Consider the following 25,383-nt stretch of genomic DNA (forward strand, 5'->3'; position numbering starts at 1 on the left):
TTCGACTCAAGAGGGATTGCGGTGAACGCTCCTGAAGAGGGTTCAATTTTAGAAGAGGGCTGAAAATCATCATTTGATTGAACGAAAATACTGTTTTTACTTGTTTAATAGTCATTGTCCTGGCATTCGGTGTTGAAGTTTTTACTGAATAGTAGCCAGTAGATTCTCCAATCTGAGTGGTACTTCCGAAAGTTGCACTGACAGTGGAAGATCCTTGGGAAACAGATGACAATTCGTCGCCGACGGCCGCCCTTTTCATTTCATTTGACTTGTCTTCTTTTAGCTAAAGGTCGCTTTGTAACCTTTGAAATCAAGGAAGACCAACCTCTAATGCCAGTAAAAAACCTCTTCTGCTGAAAAACTCGTTTGTCTTGAACTCCAAATTCACGATCTGATGACTTGTTTCGTTGAAAAACAACGATTCGCCTTTCCAGGAGTTGCCGCAGAGTTTCATCTCGCGAACATCTATTGAAGAAGTTGCTTCCGGAAGCGCTTCCGCCCTGATCGTGAGAACATCGTAGAGACAATCTGATCCATCTTCTACGTCGAAATCGACGATGTCTGGACAGAAGAGGTTATAAAAACTAATCCGGTTAATTCGATAATTGCTTTTCAACATTCTTTCATTTATCGAATAGAAATTAAATTATAGGCTTTAAAATGCAGTATTGAAGATGATATCGTCTTTATATTTTCTGAAACATGGAATTTCTAAACAAAACGGCGCATGTTCGGCCGCATAACAATTTGTTGCTATCAATTGTCGCTCACCTATCCTAAACTCAGCTGGGGCAAGGACGCGCCAACTGCACGTGATCGAATTGCTGTATCTTCTTGGATAATCCGGACTGGCAATCGAAACCGCCGGTTTCTCCCGGGATAACCTTGAATTTGGTACACAACGAAATCTAATCAATTTTTCGAAGGCTGTGTTTATTGCAAAAAAATATGAAATTTTACAATTATGGATTTATTTGAAGCAGGTTGCTAGGTGGATACATATGGGGCTGGGGGGTTTAAAAACATGTGGCGGATGGGGGATGATATTTTAATCCAGGAGCGAGATGCTTGATCGGCGAAATTTGGATATTGATTATTGAGAATTAAATTTTCCTATCGTTTAGTTTTTTCCTAATTATTGCGTAAAAACCACAATTCGATGGTACGTTCCTTATCTCTCCGCCACATTGAACCTGGCACCTGTATCCAGTCACTCCTTCCGGGCACAGGCAAATATACTCTGGATAGGTCATGTTTTGAGAGTAACTTTTTAAGGGTTATGCTTTATTTAATTGGACCCTTCCAGCTGAGCCCCTATTTTTGCTCGTAAAAACCCGTTTTCAAGTTCCACCGGCCTCGCACCTCGTTGCTTCGCAAGCGTCTAATTGCTTCTCACACTGAAATAAAGATATAATTAGAAGTGAGGTCCTTATCACGAATGACGCCCTACCCGTTCGCCGCTGAAACCTTCGCAAAAGTTGTCAACTCGTGGGAATTCGATGGAGCAGGGGACTTACCAGGGTCGCAGATGCAATTTGGGAAGGGGTCCGCGACGCAGAAGCCGTGAAGGGAGCAGTCTGGGAATATGACGGTTATGGAGAAGATTTATACCTTTTTCTGTCACGTGTAAGCTTGTTTCTACTCGAGAAGGGTTAAATTCTTATCTCGCCCAACAGCCATAAGTGCTCCTTACCGAATCCATCGCAAGGGTCCTCATAGATTTCGCACACTTTCCCAGCGAAGCCCTTTTCGCAGGTGCACTAAACACCGTCCTGTAGTGAGTTTTTTCCTTTATCAGTGGCGATAACGCACCTCAAAGCCATTGTGGCGATCGCTGCATTGGCCACCGTTGCGGCACGGATTCAGGGCACACTCGTCCACGTCTATCTCGCACAAGCTTCCTATTTTTGGGCACACACGCGTTTTCTCGCTGATTTTCGTTATCAAAGAAAGCTGCAGCCAAATTTTTCTTTCTTGGCAAAGAAAACATCCGCTTTGCGATCTTGTGTGCCCAAAACCCATGAAGCTAGGAAAAGGAATCGCATTCAAGTTAAATCGAGCAAGATTATATATTTATTGCACCTTGCCAAATACAGGGGCCAAGGGCGTGTGTGCCGCGCAAACAGGTTAAATCCTTCAAGTGGTCATTTTTGACCACGATATTGAGTCCTACAGCGGTCAAGTGCCCCCCGATCGTGTGTTTTTTCAATTGTAAATTTTCAATTTTGACTCGAAAATGCGGTACTTTTTTTGAAGCTCGTGCTTTTTACCAATTAGCTTTCCCAGTGGCTCCGATCAGGGAAATTTCATGGGGAGTTAGGCACACGGGCCGAGGGCGAAATTTCACTTGTGAAAATCAATGGTTTTCCATTTCTTTTAAATTTACTCACCCCGGCGGACATTTGCACTCCCACCCAGGGCTTGTGTCGATACAGGTCGCGTTGTGCTATGTTTTCGGGCTAGGAGTGACATCATTTACTTGATCTGTAATTCACTGTAAAAACAAATCCCCGCTGGGCTAAATCTTGCGGGAGCAAATCTCAGATTGAAGCCCTGAAAGTTCTTTGGTGGGTTCAAAATTATAAGCCCGTTTCCTGGCAGCTGGCCGAAGAACAGGAATCAATGGTGACCTCGCAGCGAAGCCCGTCGAAAGCCGCCGCACAAAGACACACTGAAGAGAGGATTAGCTCTGATACTGCCCGCTCAGAAGATAATAGACCAAGCTCAGACGAAACTGGTGTTAAAAAATCCCCAAAATTAAGTCCCACTTTCTTCCCATGCTGTCCAGCTGTTTCAGTACTGCTTATTTCATGACTCTTCAAAATTACAATGCAAAAAGGTCTAAAAAGAAACCTCAAGGTCAAATAAAGCCCTCGAAAAAGTTCAAAACGCAGCGCAGATTTGGAATTTCCGGAATTTTTTTTTTTTTTCAAAAAACCGTGAAGAATTCCAGGGCGGAGCAAGAATATTGAGGAGCATCTTTGATTATAGAAACCATCAAAGAAGCCGGAATTAGGGCTACTAAAGACTTTGCGAGTTGATTAAGGGTGTCGGTAAAATTTTTGCATTTTCGCAGGGAACTTTGATTTACGATCGTTTGCGAAGGGGCAAGGGGCCTATAATCCTTAAGGGTCCTCTCAACACCTGACCTGACAATGGCTACTTTTGGCCCTCGAGCGAGAAAACAAGGGTGTTCTTAAGGTTCTCCTCCGCTTTGTCCCACTCTCCTTATCAAAATAACCCACTCCAGCGCACCATAAAGGGCCTATTTGTTGCTACTAGGTTAGGATCATCCCCATGCGAAAAATGGTGAATGGGAAACGAAAAAAATGGTTTTGATAAAAAGAAAAGGAATCTGCTGTAATTCCATTGTATCCTCAGATCTGGCCAGCTGAGGCTTTTGATTCGGAATTTGAGCAGCGAGTGCCCATTAATCAGAGCTTACACACTTTGCTTGTCACTGTTAGGGGCAAATAAAGGAAGAGACTTGCGCCATTTGTCAAACTAATCGCTTTCCACTGGAACCGAGCCCGACCGCCGAACAACAAGTTAGGAACATTCTCACTTCTTTGATTGTTTTTATGCCTAATTAGGGCTGTGGAGGGTTTTCATCTGGGAAGCTTTTCTTGTTCAGAAAATATTCAATCAAAGACAGGGCCAACCCAGTCTCTTACTCTTAACCCTAACCCGAACCTAACCAAAAACTTGGTTTCCCTGGCAACTATTTTTTGGCATCGACGATTAATAATTTGAGTAAAAATATAAATGTAAATTTGGAAATTCTAATCCATTGGGAAATTTTCCAACTTCGGAGGATCAAAATTCACGACGTGGCAAGGCCTAATCTCTTACCATATGGAGGCTCTAAGCCAGGAGCGAAAACGCAGGTGCCGCCGTTTTCGCATGGCTCAAGTCTGCAAGCATTTTCAACGCCGAAAAAGTCGAATTCTTGGTTTTCTATGAAATCGTATCGATTCATTTTTTTGCTAGAAAGAGCTTTGAAGCCTTGGCTTACCTTTAAAAGGCCCAAAAGAAGGGCTCAAACGGCCAATTTCAGCGTAATAAGTCGGCTCAGCTGTCCTCAAGTACTTTTTGAGTGGCTGAAGACTTTCTCACTGAAGTAACGTTTTAACCCGGCGGCGTCTTTACTTATCGATCTATCGACACAGGCGAAGGGGATCAAAAGGAACCCAAAATTGTCAGATTAAAAGGGATCAAGTGATTCCTGTTTAGTCAAAACATCCTCGCGAAAATTATTCAAGAAGAGGAAGATTATCGAAAATGGAAGCTGACCGGATCAATGGAAATTTTCATAAACCGGAAAATCTTAAATTTATCACAGTTTATGTTACATTTTTCGAAGAGAGCGATAAGGGCGCGAAATAATTCGCTCGAAATAAGCCGCTAATTGGAGACGTTTTGGAGTAGGGATTGGAGAAAAACAGGTTCAACTCAAGTCTCGATTCCTAGAATTCAAAATTAACCCATCTGCGCATGAAGCAATCTTTTGAGGTCCAAAAAGGAAGTTGCATTGCATTTTCGGCTATTTACTCAGGCCAAGTGCATGGAATCGATATAAAAAGTAGAGGCGGAAGCTGGCAGTGGACGGAAGAGTGCTCGCCGCGTCTATCAGACAGGTGGACATGTCCAAACAGAACTCTTTACGACAAGTTTATGGGCGCGAAATGGTCCCGCTCGTCACGGCCAAGTGTCAATACCACTGACAGGTTTCAACCAACTAATTGCCTTTTCTTGTGACATCGGCTTCCGAAATTACCACTAGGCGTACTTTGGATGCCAAACTTGATCAACGGGTTAAAATATTTTCATTTTTAAAGTCTCAGCCTGAGACTCTCAGGAAGGAAGTATTGCCGTCCAAATGAATTTCTTTCAATGATGCAAGAATTTGAGTGTCGCACTTGATTTTGACTTTGCGCCAGTTTCAACTCATTGAGCGGGTGTTGTTTTGCCATCAGGGAATTTTCTAAGGGGTTATTTTTTGAACTTGACAGCACCGGTGAATGAGCGCGCGATCCACTTACGCAAAAGGGTTAAGATTAATTTTCATTAAAAAAAGTTGCCGCCGATTTTTCGCTCCTTTTAGGGAGCTGGGCTGAAGGATTAATTTTGACGGATCGGGCCGGATATTCGCCGATTTTCAAAGCGCGCGGGCTGGTAATTTGCCATTTGAGAAAATTTTCTGAAATGCTCACGTGATGCTTTTGCGAAATCCAAAATTAGAAGAAAGGGTCTTTGAAGTAAAGCAGCTTGTTGAGAAAATTAATTCTTCAATAAATTCTTGTCTAGCCAATTTTCGAAAATTAGTCGAAAATATTCTATTTTCTACAATAAAAGTGGTCTCATTGACGATTTCGATTCAAAATGAAAATGACGGTAGAACGGCTTAAAAACTAGCTAAAACATCAAAGATTTAATTTTATGGCACTCAAAGTCATAATTACGATTTTCTTGTCGATGACCACCTGGGTAGAACTCAGCTGGATAAAGAACGAGTTAAAGTTAATATCGCCATAAATAATTATTTTTCTTATCACATGATCAGCCGCTTTTCCGACCAGCGTAAAAAGAACCTTTCGTCAAAGTTATTTTTGCGCCTTCGGAAGTGACCTTTGGGGACAGTGGATGATTTAGACGAGCTTGTCAGTCGCCAGTTTTGGGATCAGAGAGAAGAAAGGCCTCAAAGTCCAATTGAAAAAATGACAAAATCGGCGAGACAACTTGTAAATCCAAAGACGAGGGGTGGTCCGGTTCTGGAGCTGCTCCCGAAAAGATCGAATTCTGGAATCGAAATACCGTAGAAATTCTTCTTTACAAGTCGGATTTCTTCGACAGGTTAATTTGTCAAGCTATCAACAAGAAACTTATCTAAATCCAAATCAAAGCAGCCAGTGATCCGTGCTCGTAAGTAAGTGTGCTGCTAAATCGCCCGTGGAAAACGTTTAGGTTAGACAAGGACTTAGAGGCGACTCGGGCGCCATTATCGAGCCACAATCGGTTAAAAACACTTTTGCTGTACTTTTGATAAGGCGGATTGCGGAACTTGGTGATTCCGGAGTTGAGGTGAGAAAGTTTTTTTTTTTGTCGAAAAATAAGAAGTCTTCGGGGTCGTCACTTGTCGACAAATTACATCACTTTGGAAGGTGCTTGTTCCTAAAACCGCAAGTCAAACATACTCATCCCTTTTCCATGAAGCTCGGGCCCCAGCGTGATGTGCCAAGCTGTCTCGAAATTAGGGTGACCCAAGTATTAGCCACCCGCCAAGGTAGGGCCATGTTCTCGTTACAGTTTGCAAAACAGGTAGTTACAGTTGCTAATTTGTCAAGGGTGGGGCATCATGTCTGCCGGCGATTCTGACGAATGTCACGGGCACAAAAGATGCACCTGAGGGACTGTATCAAACACGGACTTGTTCAGGGACAATGACAGAATGGCCGCAAGTTCCGAAGGAAGCAGCTGAGCCGGAGCTGGGGCCTGAATGGACGAACTGTAGAATGCCGCCAGGATGACGGTAAATCCTGCCAAAAAAGACACAGTAGCTTTAACTGAAGTCTCCCAGAACATGTATCGACTCCTAAATGAGGGATCAATTTGGCGCGAAATTTTTAATTCAGCAATTTTGAAATCGACTAGTTGATGGGATCCGGAAGTTGGCCTCCTGTCTGTAGTGCGAGACTCTCTCTCATACAGTAATTGGAGCCGGAGGAGGAGGAGGAAAGGCACCTGGAAAAACTGGCGGAGTTACCGCATTAGAGGAGTTTGCGTTGCGTTTAATCCACTTTGAGACAATCAAATAAGCGGTATTTCTTGGCACGCGCCCCAGCAAGGAGCGAGAGACCCCTTAGAAGAAAGTACAGCTGCTGCTATTGGTGTGTGAGTGTTGGGAGTAACAAACTAGCGTGAATTAAAGGGTGCACCTGCAGGGCCAGCACATAGCTAACAACGAGCGGGCGCTTGAAACGAAACGGCTAAACGACGGATTTGACGCTCAAAGGCACCTTCGACTGCCAATTTAAAAAGATTAACTGCGACCAGAGTTGCAAATTTTTGAAAATTTTTTGTGAGCTGAGCTAGCTGAGCTGAGGTCGAAATTGAGCTGAGCTGAGCTGAGCTGGCCCCTTATAAAAACAACTGAGCTGAGCTGAGCTGAGCTGGATTTTTTCAAAAAAATTGAGCTGAGCTGAGCTGAGCTGGGGCATAGTTGAAAATTTTTGAGCTGAGCTGAGCTGAGCTGAAGATTTCTGAAACTGAGCTAGCTGAGCTGAGCTGACCATTTTTTTATGCTGAGCTAGCTGAGCTGAGCTGAGCTAGCTGAGCTGAGCTGAAAAAGCTGATGTTTATTTACTACAAGGAATGCCAAAAAAGTGTGTTGAAGCGAATTTCAACCTTCTAGAGTAGATGGACAGGGGAGCCCCTGCCCTCACACACCCCTAGACCAGCATCTCACTCGCAACATCGCACTTTTTTGACATGAAAAAACTTATTCTGTCATTTAACAATAAGGAATCCTCTAAAATATTATACAGTGGTATCATTTATGTGGTTGAGCCAATGTTTCAACCTTCTAGCGTAGATGGACAGGGAGCCCCTGCCCTCGCACACCCCTAGACCAGTCTCTCACATTCGCAATCACATATTTACCATCTATACTTTATTATTTTTATATTGGAAGCGCTTTTTTATTTAAATTCTCTCTTGCTTCAAAGAAAACTCGAATTATTTCTATCTAAAATTGACCAACAGGAAAGCATGAATAGAAAAAACGTCGAAGTTTTTGAAAAATAGACCAATCAAAAGTGGTTCGAACTTTGTCAGCTCAATAGACTGAGCTGAGCTGAGCTAGCTGAGCTGAGGTTAAAATTGAGCTAGCTGAGCTGAGCTGGCTCTTTTCGAAGAACCATTGAGCTGAGCTAGCTGAGCTGAGGTCAAATTGAGCTGAGCTGAGCTGAGCTGACCCTCACCTCAAAATTACTGAGCTGAGCTGAGCTGAGCTGTAGCTCAGCTAGCTCAGATAGCTCAGCTCAGCTAGCTCACAAAATTTGCAACTCTGACTGCGACCCCACTTCAGAAATTTACTCGCTTTATTTTGTTATATTTGGATAGTACTTAATTCAAAAAAGTCTTCTTTACGTTTCTTATTTCGAAGCTGTCAATTTTCTGACTCAAGCTCGCTTCTCACATTTATCATTTTCCGACATTCGGAGACATTCGTTGTTTCTTATCGAGTGTTGGGTTCGTAATTCGCGGTTCTGCTACGCTGAAATTTGCGTCAAGTGTGCCCGGCTTGGGTTTTCTTTTCGCACTTGTTCTGATTGACTTAACCTACTTCCGGATTCGCGTCCCTTTGCCAGCTGCGCTAGTTGAAATTGGATGCGATTGCACCGACGGTTAAGGCTCTCCTTCCCGATTTTGAGCTGCCAGAACCGTTAATTATCTTCGTGAATCTGCAAAATAAGCATAAAGAGACTACAATATGCAATAAACTCTGAGGATAAGATTCACATTCAACCCATTTTCGAGTCAAATTCAATCAGATCTGCGGCGGATTCCCAGGCCTATCAGCAGATGATCCTTTCATCATTCCCATAGGAGCCGCCACTTTGGCTCTTCTCCCTTAGATTCTGCTGAGAGTTACAATCCAAATTAACTGCAATAAATTCCAACACACTCAAAAATAACTTCCTTTTGCAATAAAAAACCCGCAAAGTAGAAAATTGTAGACCGAAAGAATTTCCGACATTTTGGTATTTCTTTGTCACCTGATCGGTTTTTTACCGAATCGGGTTTAACTTGCCAACAACAAATTCTTCCTGGGCGGAGAATTTACATGAAAGGTCACATGTTCCCGGAAAAATTTCAAAAATTTTACCTAGATTGACGAGCCCCGCCGCGAAAAATCACCTGCCTTTTCTGTCAACCCCTATTTTTGATCGATTCCTTTTGTATTTTAGTAGCAACAATGCTTTAAAATGTTTAACCTGTTCTTCTGACGCGCGTAACTGGACAAACATCCGGCGGGTTTACGACCGGTTACGAGCCTGGTTATGGCGAAATCAAGAGCCAACATCAATTAATAAAGATCTATTAGCTCAAATCTTAAAACACTTCCTTGTTGTTTCGGAACTGAATCACGTGTTTCTGACCTTCAAAAGATCATCGTTGAGAATCTGAAGGACTGAAGATTCTAGTTCAAAGAATCGACCAATCAGAAAGTTGAAATGATGGATGAAAATGTTCGTTATCTTGAGAAGCAGTTGTAGCGTGAAAATCCCGAGGAAAACTGGTTTCATGATTTAATCCGTCTTTGAAGTGCGTTTTCCGAAGCAGCGAACTTGTTGGAGTTGTTAGGTGCGATAAGCTGCTGAACAAAGGAGCCATTGATCGGAGAAGTTCTCCGCGCTTGTCCGAAAATTGTCGGAAATGGGCGCAATTCAAATTGAAAATTGTTTCACTGTCAAAACGAAACACACGTCGATTGACGCCCTCTGTACTTAAATTTTGTATATAAAGAGCTGGCTTTTAGAAAAGAAGGAGCTTTGAATTAGTAATTGGCTCGAGTGGAGTTGTAAGAATAATAATAAGGCGTAGTTTTTGCTCGGATTAAAAATGCAAAAGTTTTGATCAATCAGCCAGACCTTCAAAAGTAGACGCGCATCTTACTCTGTTTTCAGACTGTATGTCAGCAGTGGCGGGGAGACCCTTAATTTCGTGGCTTAGGAAATGAAGATGAGACTTTGGTTGAGCATTTATCATTAATTTCTTAAGGGTATCCCTTTAGTAATTCATTCTACAGCAGATTATCTTCGAAAACGGTCGATTTCATGAATTTCGCTCAGATTAGAATGAGTGGTCACCTCAAAATAATGATAAAAAACACTCAATAGTCATTATTTTTCAACCGCGGTTCTTGAAACTGGATAATATAATGATATCAGCGTTTTGCCTTTTTCACTGTTTTTTGGCACCATTCCAGCCTGAAAAGGTCCTTGTCTGAAGAGCCGATTTAATCACCCGCTGAGAATCGCTGATAACGCCTGTCACATGTCCCAGGCGGCGGGTGATCACATCAAAGCGAACTTCGCACCGTTAGTTGTGCATTGAAAAACCGCGAAAAACAAATTTAGCGACATTTTTCCGCATTTTCCGGTTCTTCGTTAATCCCGCTGAAAATTCGAAAAACAAACTAAACGCCGCCATATCAACTTTTTGGTCGATTCCCACGAAAACACACAAAAATAGAACTAATTGGCGATTCTGCGGTATTTTCATCAGAAAGAAAAATAAATCCAAGCGAGGATTTGGGCAATCAGCTGCGAAATTTATTGAAAGAGAGCGAAAAAAAGGTTGAAATTATACAGAAATACAGAAAATACTCATTATACAGAAAACTCTATAATTTGCATTTTTTCATATCAACGATTTCATCCAAGAATATCCTATTTTTCAGCCATTTTTATCTTAAATTATCTCAAAAATTGATGATTTAATCATCAAATTACGAGTAAATTCATAATTACTCAGTCAAAACTTTTGACTCAAAAGGATAGTTCATTGAGGAGTCTTCCATTCTTTTACCAATAAATTGGCAGATACGCTGCGGGGTGTTAATATTTCTTCATAGATCCCCATTCCCTAGAATTCTTAAATTTCCGGTCCTTCAATAGATCCCCTAACTCCCTGGTTGATCCCCTTATTCTTCACCCAACCCAAGCTCGATCCAGCTCGTCGAGGGCCTCTTCAGTCTGCAACTCTCGCCCGCCGCCGCAGAAAAAAAGCGCGGCGGTGGCGCCCTTAGCGCACTTTTAGCGCGTCCTCGCTCCTGCCGAGAAGCCGAGCGCTCCGCAATTTTCGCTAAATCAAGTTTGACACGGGTACCGTAACCAATAACTGAATCCCGATTTTTATTTCCAAGAGAGAGAAATTAATTAAAAAAAGCAAAACTGGAAAAAGAATAGAGATCTATGCGATAAGAAGAAAAACGAAGAAAATCATCATGAAATTGATTCAAATTTCAGCCCTTTTATCAGGTAAATTTCAATTTATTTGAAAAAATTACTGTTTCAAACAATTGCCAATAGCTTTAATAGAGCCTTATTTATCGTTAAAAAGTTTTTCCTATCCTTATTTAATGAAGACTTTTTCAACAAAAATGCAAGAAAAAGCTTGGATAGACCCTTAATCTTCCGATAAAACGATAAAATTCGAACTTTACGAAACCCTTAACCCACCAGCGCATCGGTCGATCCATCAGTGTTTTTACGCGCGGGGCAATTTCTTTGGCTGTCAGATGCGCCAAAAATTATCATGACAAATGTGCTGTCAGTGCGCCAAATCTTCTGAACCCCTATTTTTCGCCGCTTTTTCTTTCGCTCGGCCCTATTTTTGGACTTCGCGGAATATTTTCCTTTTTGGGGGTTGATCGATGGGAAATCTAAAATGGGCGAAAATCGGAAGTGCTTTTCACGCCGTTCGGAAGTGAATAAAATGATAGCGCGGGCAAGTAGGGAGGGCCTCATTGAAAATCAAATTTTCCTCGATGGAAAGAGAGTAATAAATAAGGGAGACAGGGGCGAGGAGGGAATTTTTGAGAAATGTGCAAACGCATGTAATTGAGATTTGATTTGAAAGGCGTTGGCACATTATAAAATTATATTTGAATGCTGCTCCTTGACAAATTGGCTTATTGAGACTGAGCATAATCATATAACAAACGGATTTCGAAATTAGACGATTTCGGAAAGGGAAAAATTATGGGTATCTACCTCTTTCTTCCCATTTTCTTGTAAAAATGTAGATACCCTTATCGTAAGGGTCTATCCCTTTTGTCAAGAATTAAGGGTATCTTAGATACCGTATCTACTCCATTTCTACAAAAGAACATACTGGCAAAATGTCTCCAAAAGGCCTTGTATACCCTTAAATCTCCCTTGTTTTGTTAAAAGGTTATCGCTAACCTATTTTCAATGTTAGCTAAGAAACTTGAGTTTGGAATTTTTCGCGTGATTCGTGACCTTTTAGGGCGTGAAAAAAAGAACTAAAATTCCGGAATTTTTCGAAAAATATTTCGCGCCTCAACCGAAAAAAATAAGCTCTTCCCCGGAAAAGGTTAGCTAATTATAGGTACTCATTTTTTCACACTCGCCAGATGCGCGAGGTTTTGCTGAGCGAAGGTCCTTTAAAATTTGAAAAATCTGACAAAATTTCATTTGTTTCTCACAACGGGTCATTTCCATGTTTGCCGAAACCCTCGATGGAGGAAAAAATACGCTCGTGAAATTTCATTGCTACTCGGAAGGAGCTCGAGCACATCTGGATGTTGTAAGGGACCTCGTTTTGATCACAACGAAAAACGATTGCACATTCTTGAATTTATATTTTGCAAGGGATACCCTTAAATTTGATGAGGAATTCTTTGAAAATGAAAAGGTAACGGCCTTATCTATCTATTTTTAAATTTATTGATGGACTAAAATTAAGGGATTCTCTTCGTTAAAAAGCGACAATACGGGTCGACATTTGTAGCACTAGAATTTCCAGCAAAACAACCGCAAAAAATTTCCGCGGGAGCATTTCTTTCAACCCATATTTTTTCGTAGAAAACAAGCGGCGCTGGAAATGTACTCAAGTGGCTCAACAAAATACCTTTTTTGCGTTTGCTTGTATTGTGAAATGTAAAAATTTGAAATTCAAACCCGTTTTCGCGACGAAATTCCGCCGCTTCTTAGTTTTCGGATGGTTCCTATTTTTTTTTTGGAAGTCGTTCAAGTCCGTCTTTTTCGCTTCCCGGGTTCTTTTAATTGCGCTAAATTTTTGATGAAGTTTTTTTGGCTCCGGATGCATATTTAGCGGATAATTGAGGCGCAAGCCCGAGGCAATAGCTTCTCTTGCCTCCGGCGACGAATATAAATCGATGCGACCAACACCACCACTAATGTTTGCCAAATCGATGCACGACAGCTTTTTTGGAATCTATATTTTATTGTCTAACTGTTAATTATTGACGAGGTGAACCTATGCCCAGGCGTAGCCCGAGGCGAGGTAACACGGCGGAAGCGAATGAATTTTGACAGCTGCCGCGAGGAATAAATTTAGGCACACACGCTTTTGTAAACAGGAATTATTTCCAGAAGGAAATCGCCCAATCCTGGTGTTCCAAATGCTCGATTTTTGACGTTGTTGATTTCAAAGTCAAATTCGCGCTTTTGTCCCCCTTTTTTCGCGAAGAAAAGTGTTCTCACAGGGTTGAAAGTCGCCGGAACCGTTTTTTCCGTCGCGGCAAATTGATCCTAAAAAGATGCTCGACTCGAGCAAGTCAAGATCAAGACCGTAATCCGCCTCAATTGATCCGTCAAAGTCGCCCAGCTGGAGGTGCTCATTTTTAGCCCCGAGGCTATTGCCCAAACGGCGGCTAAGGCTCTCTGGCAATTAATTATTTATCAAGGCGAAATTCATCGGCATATGCGCCCTTTGAAGCTAAATATCAATATTTGGCTTGGAAGGGCAAACTCGGAGGATACTGTATTTAGATGCTCACCGTATGCTACAGTCAGAAGAGGCTGATAGGCGTGTCACTTTGGGCCGATTGTAAAAGTCTGTTAACAAATCTGACACGCATCAACCAAAGGTCGACTTGGATAAGAATTAATTTACGATCATTTTATGGGTGTTTATTTCTAAAATTATCGATGGGTAGACCCTTAAAATCTTCTTTATTTCTGGCAAATCTATTGAGGATAATGGCTGTAAGGAAATATACCTTCTTTTCCTATTTTCATAACAGAAATGTAAGATTTTCTTAAGGCTCTACCATTCACTATTTACTCAGCATTCCAAAAGAAAATAAGTCTCCCTGTCAGGCAATCAATCATTCTCCCGCTCAGACGAGTGGCTAAATGGCTTTTCAAAAGGCCATTTTCTTCATCTCCTTATTTTGTAATTTATTTTCCCCCAGCTGATTGCGTTGGCCTTTTGCCCTGATACCATTCTTTAGCGGATTATAATTTTTAGCGTGATTTTGATCGATAGATTTTGATTTAGGGGTTTTAGCCCTTGATTTTCGAGCGTGATTTTTTGGCAATTTGCAATTTAAAATAGACAATTATGGGGCCCTTGAGGGTGCTTTTGGGATCCCCCGCTAGTTTTAATTTCTGGGTCATGAGAACTCGCACCTTCTACATAACTTCACAGCCCCCGGGGGACTTCCGCCCTGCCCTCCGGTTTGATTCAGTGTCTTCTCAGCCCGAATTTTTACGGCGGTGCCCTTATGGATCTGAGAATGTGCGAATTTCTGCTGGTTTGGCTAGAAACTGAAGGTGTATTTTTGCCCGTGTCAGATGTGGTTTGGCCTCGGGCGCGTGCGGTCGCGGCCCAGCCTCTTCAGAGAGTGCTTTTTCGAGATGGGTGATTCTTCTTTCTTTTTTGAATTCGTGCTTGAACAAACCGGGTTTTTGAGTTTATCACAATGAAAAGAAATTTTAAAACAACAGGATTTGAGTTTGCTCGGATTAAACCAGCAGGAGACGCTCCTTCCGGCGCAGGGTTAAGTTTAACCTCCTCAGAGTTTATATTAATTCATCATCAAGCTTAAATTTTTTATTTGCCAATTATTTGTTTCTAGCGCGGCAATAAGTTAAATCCTTTTTAGATCAATGAAGAATCATTTTTCCTTATTCGGAAATAAGTTAATGAATATATTCTCAAGTTAACCTATTAGGAGCATCCGGCAATTAGCCCAGTCAGAAAAAGACGGATAATTCTGCCTTGACAGGTGGCTAATCCGACTCATAGGTCGGGAAGAAAACGATGATTTTTACGGTGCTCAATTATACGTTCATTGTCACGTTTTTCGATCAATTATCTCGGTAAAATATGAATAAGGGGGAAAATTAGGGACCAGGGTATCCATCAAGTGTGTGAAATTATCGAAGCAAAGAATGAGTGAAATGATTTTGAAATTGGAAACATTTTTAATGACCATCCAACTTGACATTTTCGCGAAGAAAGACGATTTTGATGGAGCCCGGAAATAGTTCTTGGCAATCGGGGCGGATCCTTTGAACTCGGATTTATAATTCAATAACCGCGCACTTTTCATTTGTGGTTGTTGCTAATCGAAGATTCAAGAGCGCACACACATTTTTATATAAAATTAAATTCTTGGATTGTGGCGGCGTCATCCCTTTGAAGGATCCTAAGGGCGAGGACGCTGTTCAGGTGTTTTGGTAGCATTGTTTCGTAGGGACTTATCACTCGGTATTTTCCCACAAATAGAAATAGAAACCGTGAAATCCGTCTTGCCCAAAATAGAAACTTGAAAAGCCATAAGCAAATACCAGCCCTTTTTCGAGAAATTCCTGCTGTAGTTGCTTCTGTATTGAGCGTTTGTTACTGTTTGCAGAATAATGACAATCTGGCGGGCCTGACAATCTGTCTCCACACTTCCGAACTCGCCGTCAAATTCTGACCTCAGAGTAACCGGAAAAATGCTGATTGTGTTAAATTAGGATGACCCTAGGAAGACCTTTGCTCCCCAAAACAAACCCCCAAATTACAGGATGAAGATACCCTCAATTTTTGAAAGTGACTCTCGAGGTGCGCTGCTGATAACATTTTTTCTCGCTACTTTGGTGGTCACATATGACTAGGCAACAATAGTAGCAATTTGGCACCTTTTATCAGTCCATTCTATCTCTCCCAATTTCGCTCATTTCCTGAGCTCTAATTGCGCAAAATCGCTTTTTTTACGCAAGGCATCTTGCCAAAACCCGAAAAAGAGGAACTACATTTCCTTCCTTATCAATTTTCCTTCCTGAATTTGTTGTTTAGGGATACATTCTCAACGCGTAAGCGTGGACAAAACTCAGCTGGACTTGCTCAACGCTGGGGATGAATTGCGATGCATTTGCGACGACGATGACTGTATGGAAGAAGTCACGTGGTTTCGCGATGGAAAACCTGTCTCGTACGATATTCAAACGATGGTGGACAAGATCATCTTCATGGGATACGAGGAGCCAGGCAAATACTCCTGCAAAGTCGGCGACAAGATGTCCCATCCTGCTGATGTCCGCGAACGATGTAAGTACTCTCGCGCCCCAGGGAATGTTATATTTGCCCTCTAACCGGAAGCCAATAGGTTCTATTTGAGTTTGAAAAAGAAAGAAGGAGGGCAGCTTATAAAATCAATTTGAAAAGGATTAAACTTTTTATGAAGCAACTTAAGCCTTTTTTATAACTGAGAAAATTTGCGAAACAAAATTCAAACCCGGGCCCCGCAGGTTGGTAAATATTGCAACGCGCTCGCTCCGAGGCGGATCCCTTTGAGAAAGGATCTGTCTTTTTGAGTAAGGGAGTGTTTGAACAGATTTGAGGCCGTAACCTTCCTTGTTTGTGCCCAAAACATGACTCTGTCAATGGATGAAACGGTGCGTGATGAATCTCGCACCTCGCCTTTCCGGTATCGTTTCATGTTGGATTAGGCACGCGCTTCGGGGCATTTTTGACCTTGTTTACGAGAAATTAGCTTTAGTCTTCGTTGATTTCAATTTTTGAATAAAGCAGTAAATAGCTAGCAATAATAAATTCTCAAGACACCCTCGACAATCTCCGCTCGTTGTTTAGATGTTCGTTTATTGCCCAAGGCGAGTGGCTTTGCTGGAATGTTAGTCTTGCTCAAGTCTTTTGAGCAATCGGCTCGAGGGCTCTCGGCTTGTCGGGCTCGATGGCCTCGTTGAAAAAGTGATTTTTCAAGTCACTCTTTTTTTGTCTAATTAGGCTCCTTTTCTATGAGGGCCCTTCTGATTGTCACTCGCCTCGGGCCGCTAGTTTCTCGAGTGATGATTTACATAAGAACCAGTTGGATTTTCCACTTCAAAAGGGAGTTACCTGTCGAAATTGTCGGTACCAACCTTTTTATGGCCTCTTTAGTTAATATTGATATTTGCCATCCAGTTTTGATCACAAACACTTTCCCTCGGGCGTCATAAGAATCCTTCTCGCCCTCTCTCCGGTCACTCGCTCGAGGCAAAAACACTTGTATCCGGTGGTTTTCCCCACTAATGAATAAAAACCGCTTCCGCTTTTTGCGCCTGTGAATTCAGATAAATTTACTTTCAATATCGTTGCCAGGCGTCTGGCTCCCAGAAAGGTCAGAGGCCGGACAATCTGACGACGCTTTAGCTTTGCTTATCCTTATAAGAATGAAATGTTCTTTTATGACGCGATCGGGCAATCACGCGATCGCTTATTTTTCTGGGTAAATCATCGTCGCGCAATTTTTTTTCAAATTCTGGAAGTTGTGATTTTTAGCTCACCGGAAAAGCGTCTTTGATCCTAGCTGAAGTAAACACTTGAGAATTTGTTCAGTTTGCGTCAAAGTCTGTTAATTCAGCTTTCTACAGTTGCTACGGGCCAGCAGCGCAAGTAATTACAGTTTCTTTTATCTGCCAAAAAGCAGGGACTTGTGGGTTCGGGAAGTGAATTCGCGTGAATTGCCTAATCCGGAGCTAGATCACCAGCCGGATATGTGATAAGCGCACTGTGTTAGACTAAGTTTTTGGCTTTCCATATTTCCAGGATCAGGGTTTATTTGTTTTTCCTCCCTCTCGAGATTTGCATGGTCAAAATATTCAAATTGAACCTGGCCTGATAGCATCTAACAGCAATCTTTTCTAGCGTTCGATTTCATCAACATCTCTCCAGCAGCCGATATGTCAAAGATTTCCGGGCAAAGGATAGACCTGACCTGCGATGTGAAGATGTTTCCAAATCCAAGCGAGTATATTTGGCTAAAGAACGAGGAAGAAATCAGATCGACCGGAAGCAGGATTGGAATCAAGGACGACAGACTGACGATTTATTCTGCTACTGTTGAAGACTCTGGAAGATACAGGTAAAATTCAAGATGGAATGAAATATGCAGCTGGACGCGGGAAAAATATTCAATGCAGCAAGTGCACTTTTCTGGCCGCAAACGTGTTCATATTATTCAGCGGGCCCTCTCACTAACACTTGATCATTTCAGCTGTTCGGTGCAGTACAGCGACGAGTACCAAGTCTCGCCCCAGCTGCATATCGAAGTGCGATCATCCGGTTTCGAGGAGAATTTCCCGCCCGTCAGTTCTACCATCGAGGGCGAGTACTTCGATCTACCATGCTCGCCGGAGAATAAACAAGCCTCTCTCTACTGGATTGTCTTTGGCGAAAAAATGAAACCAGGAGAAAACAACGGAAGAATATCAATCGACGATATCGATGGAACTTTAGTCATTTCCCGCGCTAGAATCGAAGACAACGGTTTGATCAAATGCGTCGCTGGAAACAAAAGCATCGAAACGAACCTCCATGTCCTGAAAGACCGCTCTGTAACTAAGCAAGACTCGATCGACAACATCATCGAGTCAGAATCCGTCGAAATGGTCTGCGAGCTCGAGGGGAAACGCGTTCAGTGGAGCCACAACGGAGAATTGAAGGAGCAAAACGCGAGGAAGCGAAAAGTTTTTACGCAGATACAGGTAATTTTTTAATCACTGAATAAGTGCAAAATAAAAGATGACTTTGACGCAAATATTAACTAATCGCTTCAGCTGGGCGACGGTGGTGAATGGATTTGCGAAGCTGAAAACGGCTCGCGCCACAAATTTGTCGTCAATGTCAATACAGGTTAGCTCTTTTGTGACAGTTTTCAGATGCATATCTTTCCTTATATTTATATGTTTCTGCCCCTGCTGGGCCCAACGCCAATATTTTGCCAAATCAGCGTAACAAAAATTCTGCTAATAAATTTTCGACCCCAGTGGGTATTTTGCCAAATTTAGGCGCCAACCAAGCGGAGCAAAAACAATAACCAGAAACACTGTAAGCTTAGACAATAGCATGCAAGCCAAGTTAATGCTGTTTCCTCGACAAATAAGCGTGTCTGACTTTTACATAAATCTTTTAGCAAATCAAGCCGCCATGAATCCACCAGCAGTGCGAATTGTCGATTCAAAAGTAGAACTATCCTGGACGGAGACGCTTTCTGATGTTCAGATTCAATACAAAAGGTAAGAATTTTTGTTCTTTGTTTCTATTGAAAAGTTTCTCTTCATGAATATTTAAACACCGGATATCCTTCGTATTTTACTTTTAACGCCGGTTTAACACGTCCTTATTCTATGATGAACTTTTTAAATCACTACCGAGTATTTCAGACTCAAAACCCGAGAAGCGCTGCCACTAAGGCTTTCCAGAGCTTTGATTGGCTGACCAGCAAATTGGATTTTCAAAAGTTATTAACATTAATCCTTTCAGTGTTTCCGAGGATATGTGGGGCGTGCTTAACCCACCCAAGCTGAATGGTCCTTCTACCGCCACAGTCGACAATTTAGTCTCTTCTGGACAAGTGCACTTCCGAATCGCTCCCATGGATAACTTTGGCAGACTCCTCGCTCCTTTCTCCGCCGCTTCTGATGCTGTAACCGTCAAGTCGTCCAATGCAGCGGAAGAAATCAACCTGGTCGTCCTTGGTGTCATCGTTGGCGCCGCTGTTTTCACAATCGTCCTTGTCTGCGTGCTGATTTTTATGCTGAAACGCTACAAGAGCACGAAGAAAACCACCAAAAACGGAAGCAAAGACTTCACCTACACGAAACCCGGCTTCTACGCCCAGCCCGACTACCCGATCACTCACTGCGGGCTTGTAAGGTAAAAGAACAGGCATTAATTTTTCACCAGCGGCGGATTAAAAACAAAATTGAGACCAAAGCACAGACAATTAATTCATTCACATTCCTGCAGATGGCAGAAAACGTAGAATAGAGCACACTATTAGATAGTATTTGAATATTTAATTTTTCGTTCTGAAAGAAGCCGTATCGGATCGATTTTCACGTGGCTTTTTACGAAATGCTTTTTCAAATATTTAATATTAAAGAATCGTCAGACTCAATCAATGTCCGTATATACTTAAAAGCAAGATCAATCAATGGCAAAGTAGTAGCGTGAGAATAATTATCACGCGCGATCCATGACATGTAAAATTGTTGTTTCAGGTCATCAGACCGTTTGTCTGGGCTTTTGGCAGTCAAAAGATAAATTACCAATCTTTCTTGGAAATAATGATTTTTCTTCAGAAACGGCTCCGACTCCGGCCACGGAACGACTTCTTCCAACCGAGATGACCAGGCTGATCATTGGCTCGCCTTTTCTCGCCCGGACCAGTCTCCAATGCTCTATCACCACAGTGTAGCCGCACACAACGGAGCTAGCACAAACAAGCCGCGCACCTACACCACCAACCGTCCGGAAACTCTTCTTTCTGGAACTCAATACTCGGATCATTCCTACCACTCCAGCGCTTCTGGCCGCTCGGGACGCTACCAAAACCCCTACACGATTGGCGCTCAGACTGTCTACGAGACGGCCACTCCCGCAAGCCAATTGCCATACGCCTCGCAATATGCTGAAATCGAGATTATCCCGCGAAACCAGCCGAACCAGCAGACCGGGACTCGTGGCAGCTTCTCTCAGCAAAACATGGGACCTCCACCCTCTTACCTCTCTTCTTACCCATCTGGAGCCGCCCAGCCCGAGCCTATCTACGAAAGCCTCGATCACAAGTGCTAAATGCTCTTCTATCTTATCTAATGGAAACATATTGTGCTCTGTAAATTATTATTTTTGCCACGATAAATTACTTATTATTCACTCATGTAAAAAGATATCACTTTTCTCGACTGCCTGCTACTTGAGTTCAAAAAAACAACACTACATAAAACAAATAAACTGCACTGTAAACTTCAAAATGAGTCTAATTTATATACAGTCATGATAGCAAAGCACTTTCAACCCTTCCTCTGCTTGTACTCGAGTAGGATATTATTTACTTCGGACATTTGATTTTCGAACGTCATCAGTTTCGCCTTCAGTTGTTGGACTGTCTTTTCCAGATTGCCATTTTTCGATCGTTCTTCCTGAAGTGCTAGTTCTACTGCTTGACTGATTTGAAAGCCGGTTGCTCCACTGACGGATGTGTTTTTCTTAGACTTTGATTTCGCACGGATTTCGTTGATTAGTTCTTTTTGTTTCTCTGAATTTTTTATAAGCACGAGATTTTTGAATAAACAAAATTACCGAGTTTTTTCAATAATTTTTGATTGAGCTCCATCTGTTGTTGCATGAACAATTCCTGTTCTTTACTAGCAGCAGAGCTTTGAATTACTACTGGAGCTTCTGCAATAGGTTTTTTCTCGACTGCAGTTTTCCCGCTTCCTTCTTCTTCTGCACTGCCTTCTGTTTCTTCAGGAGTGGGGTGCGAAGATTTGTTTTTGGTGATTTCTTCCAAATGATTGAAGATTTTCATATTGTCCTCTTTCAAGAAACTGGTCACACTTCCGATCTAAATATTTTGTATCGAATAAGGTCTATTTTAGTTCAATAAAAAATGATGGCACAAAGTTCAGGCGTGTGTTATTTTAGGATTTGGATTTACCATTTTAAGCTCTCGATCCTGATTGTCCAGCTGGAGCAGTATTTTCGAAACTTTTGAGCTGTTCTCCGCAAGCTTTGCCTTTGTCGATTCCAAATCGTCGATCAGCTGTGGATCAAGGACGGGGTTATTCTTCGCTACTTCCGGCGTTGTCATAGTAGTCGTTGTTGTCTGCGCCCAGCTAGGTAACGTAGGATCAGCCGTAGTCGTCGTTGTTGGCAGTGGAATGCCGAGTTTTTTCATGACCTTGATTTTTTCATTGAATATTTTCAGACAGGGTGCCACATTTTACCTCAAGTTCGATTGCGCTTTTTGTTGGCGGCGGCGGTTTCGGCCCATCAAATCTGCACAGAACATGGACAGGCTGTGTCCACTCAGCGATTCCAGTAGTCGATTCGCAATCGCCATCAACAAACCGACCGCGTCCCCAAGGGCCCATCACAAGAATACCGCAGTGCTCAAGTCCGTTGCGATTATCGGGCTCGCTTGACGCCCAGCGGACGTACTCGGCCGGTTCGTTACGGACTGTCAGCCAGTTGCCTTCGTTTCCAAGATCACTGAAAGAAAAGATCAGAGCGCTACTCCTTCAGGAGAGTTCAGGCCCTGTTCAGGGTATAAGACTTCCATGAAATTTTGTTTTCTCATAATCGCAGTCTAGGGGAGTCCCAAACTGAGGGTCTCAGTAAGCTTGTTTGTCTGAAAGATACGATCAAATGACAATACAAATTGATCGAATGTCCTTGCTGAAAGACTAGAATGAACTCATCGCAAAAGTTAAGATGAGTGTCTATTTTTTAAACGGCAGAGTGAGTACATAATATAACTTGCCTCATGAGTATATCCTCATGATGTCATAATTTGGTCCGCGTGCGCACAATATACCGCTGTAAGCTTGATAGATATCGATCATTTCGTAGTAGGGATCAGGGCTGGTAAATTCGCGTCCTAAAATCTGTCGAAAATTTTTTGTGCACTAAAATTAGTGCGCGAATTTATTTTGTCGAGACTTTAGTGACTTTCGCGTCTCTTTCGCGTGTGTCTCGAAAAGTGTCGAAAATAAGGGCTGCTGATTGGCCCGCCAATGAGCGCGGGCTCTTTAATTCTAAAGAATACGTAAGTTTGAGAATTTCAAACTTCGCTTATATTAGAAATTCAAAAAATTTGGTTTCAATAAAGTTGAGTGGGTAATTGAGGGCGTGAATTTTAATATAAAGTCAAAAAAGACTTTGTCAATTCATTTGTTAATTTTCTTTATAAATATAAAGTAACAAATTTAGCCTTAATTATACAGGGAAAAATACAATTCAACCTTTGTTTGCAACTTTTCTTGTGCTGGATTTGAATGATAAGCTTAGACTTTTAGCCTAAGATAAGCTTTCTTAGGGAGGTCTTCTCCCTTATTTTTTTTTATTGAAGGGCCATCCGCAGCTTGTTATTCCTGCTTTTTCCCTTTCTTGTCAATCTTCTTCTTGTCATTGTTCGACTAATTTCGGTGTCCTCAAAAGTCTACAGCTGGAGGAGCCTTGTGCGAATTGTTGATATAATTCTTTAAAATCAAATTTATTTTATAATTCAGAAGGGAGATCTTCTCCCAAGTTCATGCTTACTTTGTAATTCAGAAAGCAGATTTCCTCCCAATACATTTTACTCAAAAAACTTACAATGCTCACTGAATTCTGAGCACCCACGTGCTCACGCGTGCTCGTGCTCACGCAAAATTTTCAGATTTCAAACCCTGTCCCTAGCAAAGCTTATCTTACCTCATCATTTAACTCGACAAAAAGAATTTCCAACAAAAGTTGAGTTTTATTCTTTTCAACTTATTTGTTACTAAATAAGTAATTTTTTTAAAATTAAATTGTGTCATATTTACGATGCATTGATTTTTATATATCTAGCAGTTTCAGTTTGAAGAAATTCTTCCCTGATCAAAATCGTCTTCCATGAAACTATCATCCGGGAAGAGCCTATTGGATGATGAAAAAGAGCCTCTTTTTTCGCGTCTTTAGTGCTGATCAGCTCTCGAAAAGTCACTAATTTCCCCAAGAGGAAAAATTAGTGTCATTTTAGTGCACTAAAGGCGCGCAAGACGCGAAAATGTCTCTAAAAAAAATAAGTGCGCTAATTTTTTTTTCTTCGAGAGAAAATAGTGCGCTAATTTACCAGCCCTGGTAGGGATATATGATATATCATCTATGATACCTAAGGTATATCCCTTGTCGCTTTCATTTCTTGTTAGGGGTTTCCAAGGGGGCTTACCCCCCTAAATTAGGCCTAAGATTTGGAAACTGCATACTCTTACATAAGGCCCTTAGGCTACGGGGGCTACAGTGCCTACCTGTATCCGATCCATACTTTCGCTGATGCAGGGATGCCCTTCATCGCATAAAGATGATCGTAAGGATCATCAAAATGAGCAAGCTCTCCACCTCTTTCATAGCACAATTTCGTTGCGTCAAACCAGTTGACCCCTGTATCTTCGTAAAACTCAAATGCCTTGTTTCGTGGTCCGAATTCTCTGGTTGCTAGTCCGTTTGAAAGAAAAAGTAAGACTGATTTCATGATTCTGTTTATTGGATTGATGCAGAATGCACGTTAGAGATTATGAAGTCGATCTAACCGATGCTCAGAAATAGATCAAGCAAAACATAATATTTAGATCACTGTTACCGCAACTTTAAAGAGCCAGTCAGGGCAATGTGAAACTAAATTAATATTGACCGAGACTATTTTCCGGAAAAAGTAACGTAATCAATAGTCATAAAAATAAAAATAGAAAAGTTGGTTCCAGTGCTACATTTTAATGAATTGAGGAGAGTATATAACGCAAGTTAAAAATTGACACGGCCCCATCATTGTGGAGATTTCTCAGCGATGACTTCACTAGAACTCTGGAGTTCTCTGACGTCTTGCATCGGCGAAATAAATGAAAGAGATATTGGCAAGCTTGCTGCGGGCAGATTGATCCTCTTTGACAAGATAATTTCACGAGCTTCCAAAGGTTTTGGTTTAAACTTCAAAGCACATTTGAATAACTAGCACCTGAGCAAGTCTTAAACTATGAAAAGCTGATATTCTCGAGGCAATTTCTATCTACAGAAAATTAAAGGATGTTTTTGGCAATAATGACGATGGTCTTGCTTTGTCAGAACCTTTTAATGAGGAATGGGGTAGCGAAAAAATCATAAACGAGTTTTAAAGACGAATAAAATTACCCTACTACAGATGGAAACGAACCTGTATCGAATCGATGGTCAGGAAGAGACGCTGTATCTCCCAGGAGGATACGCAGGTTAGTGATTCAACAAAAGATAAGTTTTCCGAGGCCTTCGGACATACTTTTCCGAAGAAAAAGATCAAGATTAAGTCGTAGCCTCAAACAAATAAAGTTTGAAATTTCTTGGAGAAACTTGTCGAGTAGGGCTGGAATATGAGCCCGAAGACCGACGTTTTTCGTCAATTATCGATCAAGATTTCTTACGGGAATGATTTCTCAAATTGCTTTCAGGACTGTATTTGGTTATGAATCAGAGTAACCGCGAACACGAGTTCAAATCGCGAAACACTGATGCACACACTTTTGAAGAGCTCATGAAAGTGGATATGGAAAATGGCGCCAGTGCAAGTCATTTTCGAGTTGTAGCGAGTTTCACCTTCAACTTCGACATATTGAAGAGTGAACTTTGGGATCGATGTAAGCTTCTTTTTCAGACAGTAAACAAACTTTGTCTCAAGACACGATAAACTGGAAATACAAAATCGGCGGATACAGTGTCCTCACAGCGCCCAACGAGTTCATCGCACGAGTTTTGATAAATATCTGTCCATACTCGAAGGAAGAAATCTACGAGATGCTCCTGACAACCGACAATACGATGGTTTTCTTGATGACTCAGATG

At 41.8% G+C, this 25,383-nt stretch overlaps 2 protein-coding genes across 2 annotated transcripts; one reads left to right on the forward strand and one right to left on the reverse strand.

Moving 5' to 3' along the window:
- The first annotated feature begins 10,878 nt into the window (after nt 1–10,878).
- LOC145709224 (contactin-6-like) lies at nt 10,879–20,802 on the forward strand. The gene is made up of 8 exons (XM_081786905.1): nt 10,879–11,045; nt 15,844–16,095; nt 17,692–17,908; nt 18,041–18,530; nt 18,603–18,678; nt 18,959–19,061; nt 19,309–19,701; nt 20,130–20,802. The coding sequence occupies exons 1-8, from the start codon at nt 11,012–11,014 to the stop codon at nt 20,620–20,622; spliced, it is 2,058 nt and encodes a 685-aa protein (XP_081643031.1). The 5' UTR covers nt 10,879–11,011; the 3' UTR covers nt 20,623–20,802.
- Nucleotides 20,788–24,049, reverse strand: LOC145709235 (uncharacterized). The gene is made up of 5 exons (XM_081786917.1): nt 23,823–24,049; nt 21,777–22,041; nt 21,488–21,730; nt 21,130–21,394; nt 20,788–21,085 (listed from the first exon to the last, which is right to left on the reverse strand). The coding sequence occupies exons 1-5, from the start codon at nt 24,044–24,046 to the stop codon at nt 20,841–20,843; spliced, it is 1,242 nt and encodes a 413-aa protein (XP_081643043.1). The 5' UTR covers nt 24,047–24,049; the 3' UTR covers nt 20,788–20,840.
- Between the last annotated feature and the right edge of the window lie 1,334 nt (nt 24,050–25,383).

This window comes from Oikopleura dioica, chromosome 1, assembly GCF_907165135.1.
Source record: "Oikopleura dioica chromosome 1, OKI2018_I68_1.0, whole genome shotgun sequence".
Taxonomy (NCBI): Eukaryota; Metazoa; Chordata; class Appendicularia; order Copelata; family Oikopleuridae; genus Oikopleura; species Oikopleura dioica.

Bases quoted from the DNA above. Each gene is read 5' to 3' on its own strand.
- LOC145709224 (XM_081786905.1), top strand. From the start codon at position 11,012: ATGAAATTGATTCAAATTTCAGCCCTTTTATCAG. The intron at 18,531-18,602 runs GTAATTTTTTAA...TAATCGCTTCAG, and splicing joins AAGTTTTTACGCAGATACAG to CTGGGCGACGGTGGTGAATG. The intron at 18,679-18,958 runs GTTAGCTCTTTT...TAAATCTTTTAG, and splicing joins TGTCGTCAATGTCAATACAG to CAAATCAAGCCGCCATGAAT.
- LOC145709235 (XM_081786917.1), bottom strand. From the start codon at position 24,046: ATGAAATCAGTCTTACTTTTTCTTTCAAACGGACTAGCAACCAGAGAA. The intron at 22,042-23,822 runs GTAGGCACTGTA...CTTTTCTTTCAG, and splicing joins AAAGTATGGATCGGATACAG to TGATCTTGGAAACGAAGGCA. The intron at 21,731-21,776 runs GTAAAATGTGGC...GAAAAAATCAAG, and splicing joins AAAGCGCAATCGAACTTGAG to GTCATGAAAAAACTCGGCAT.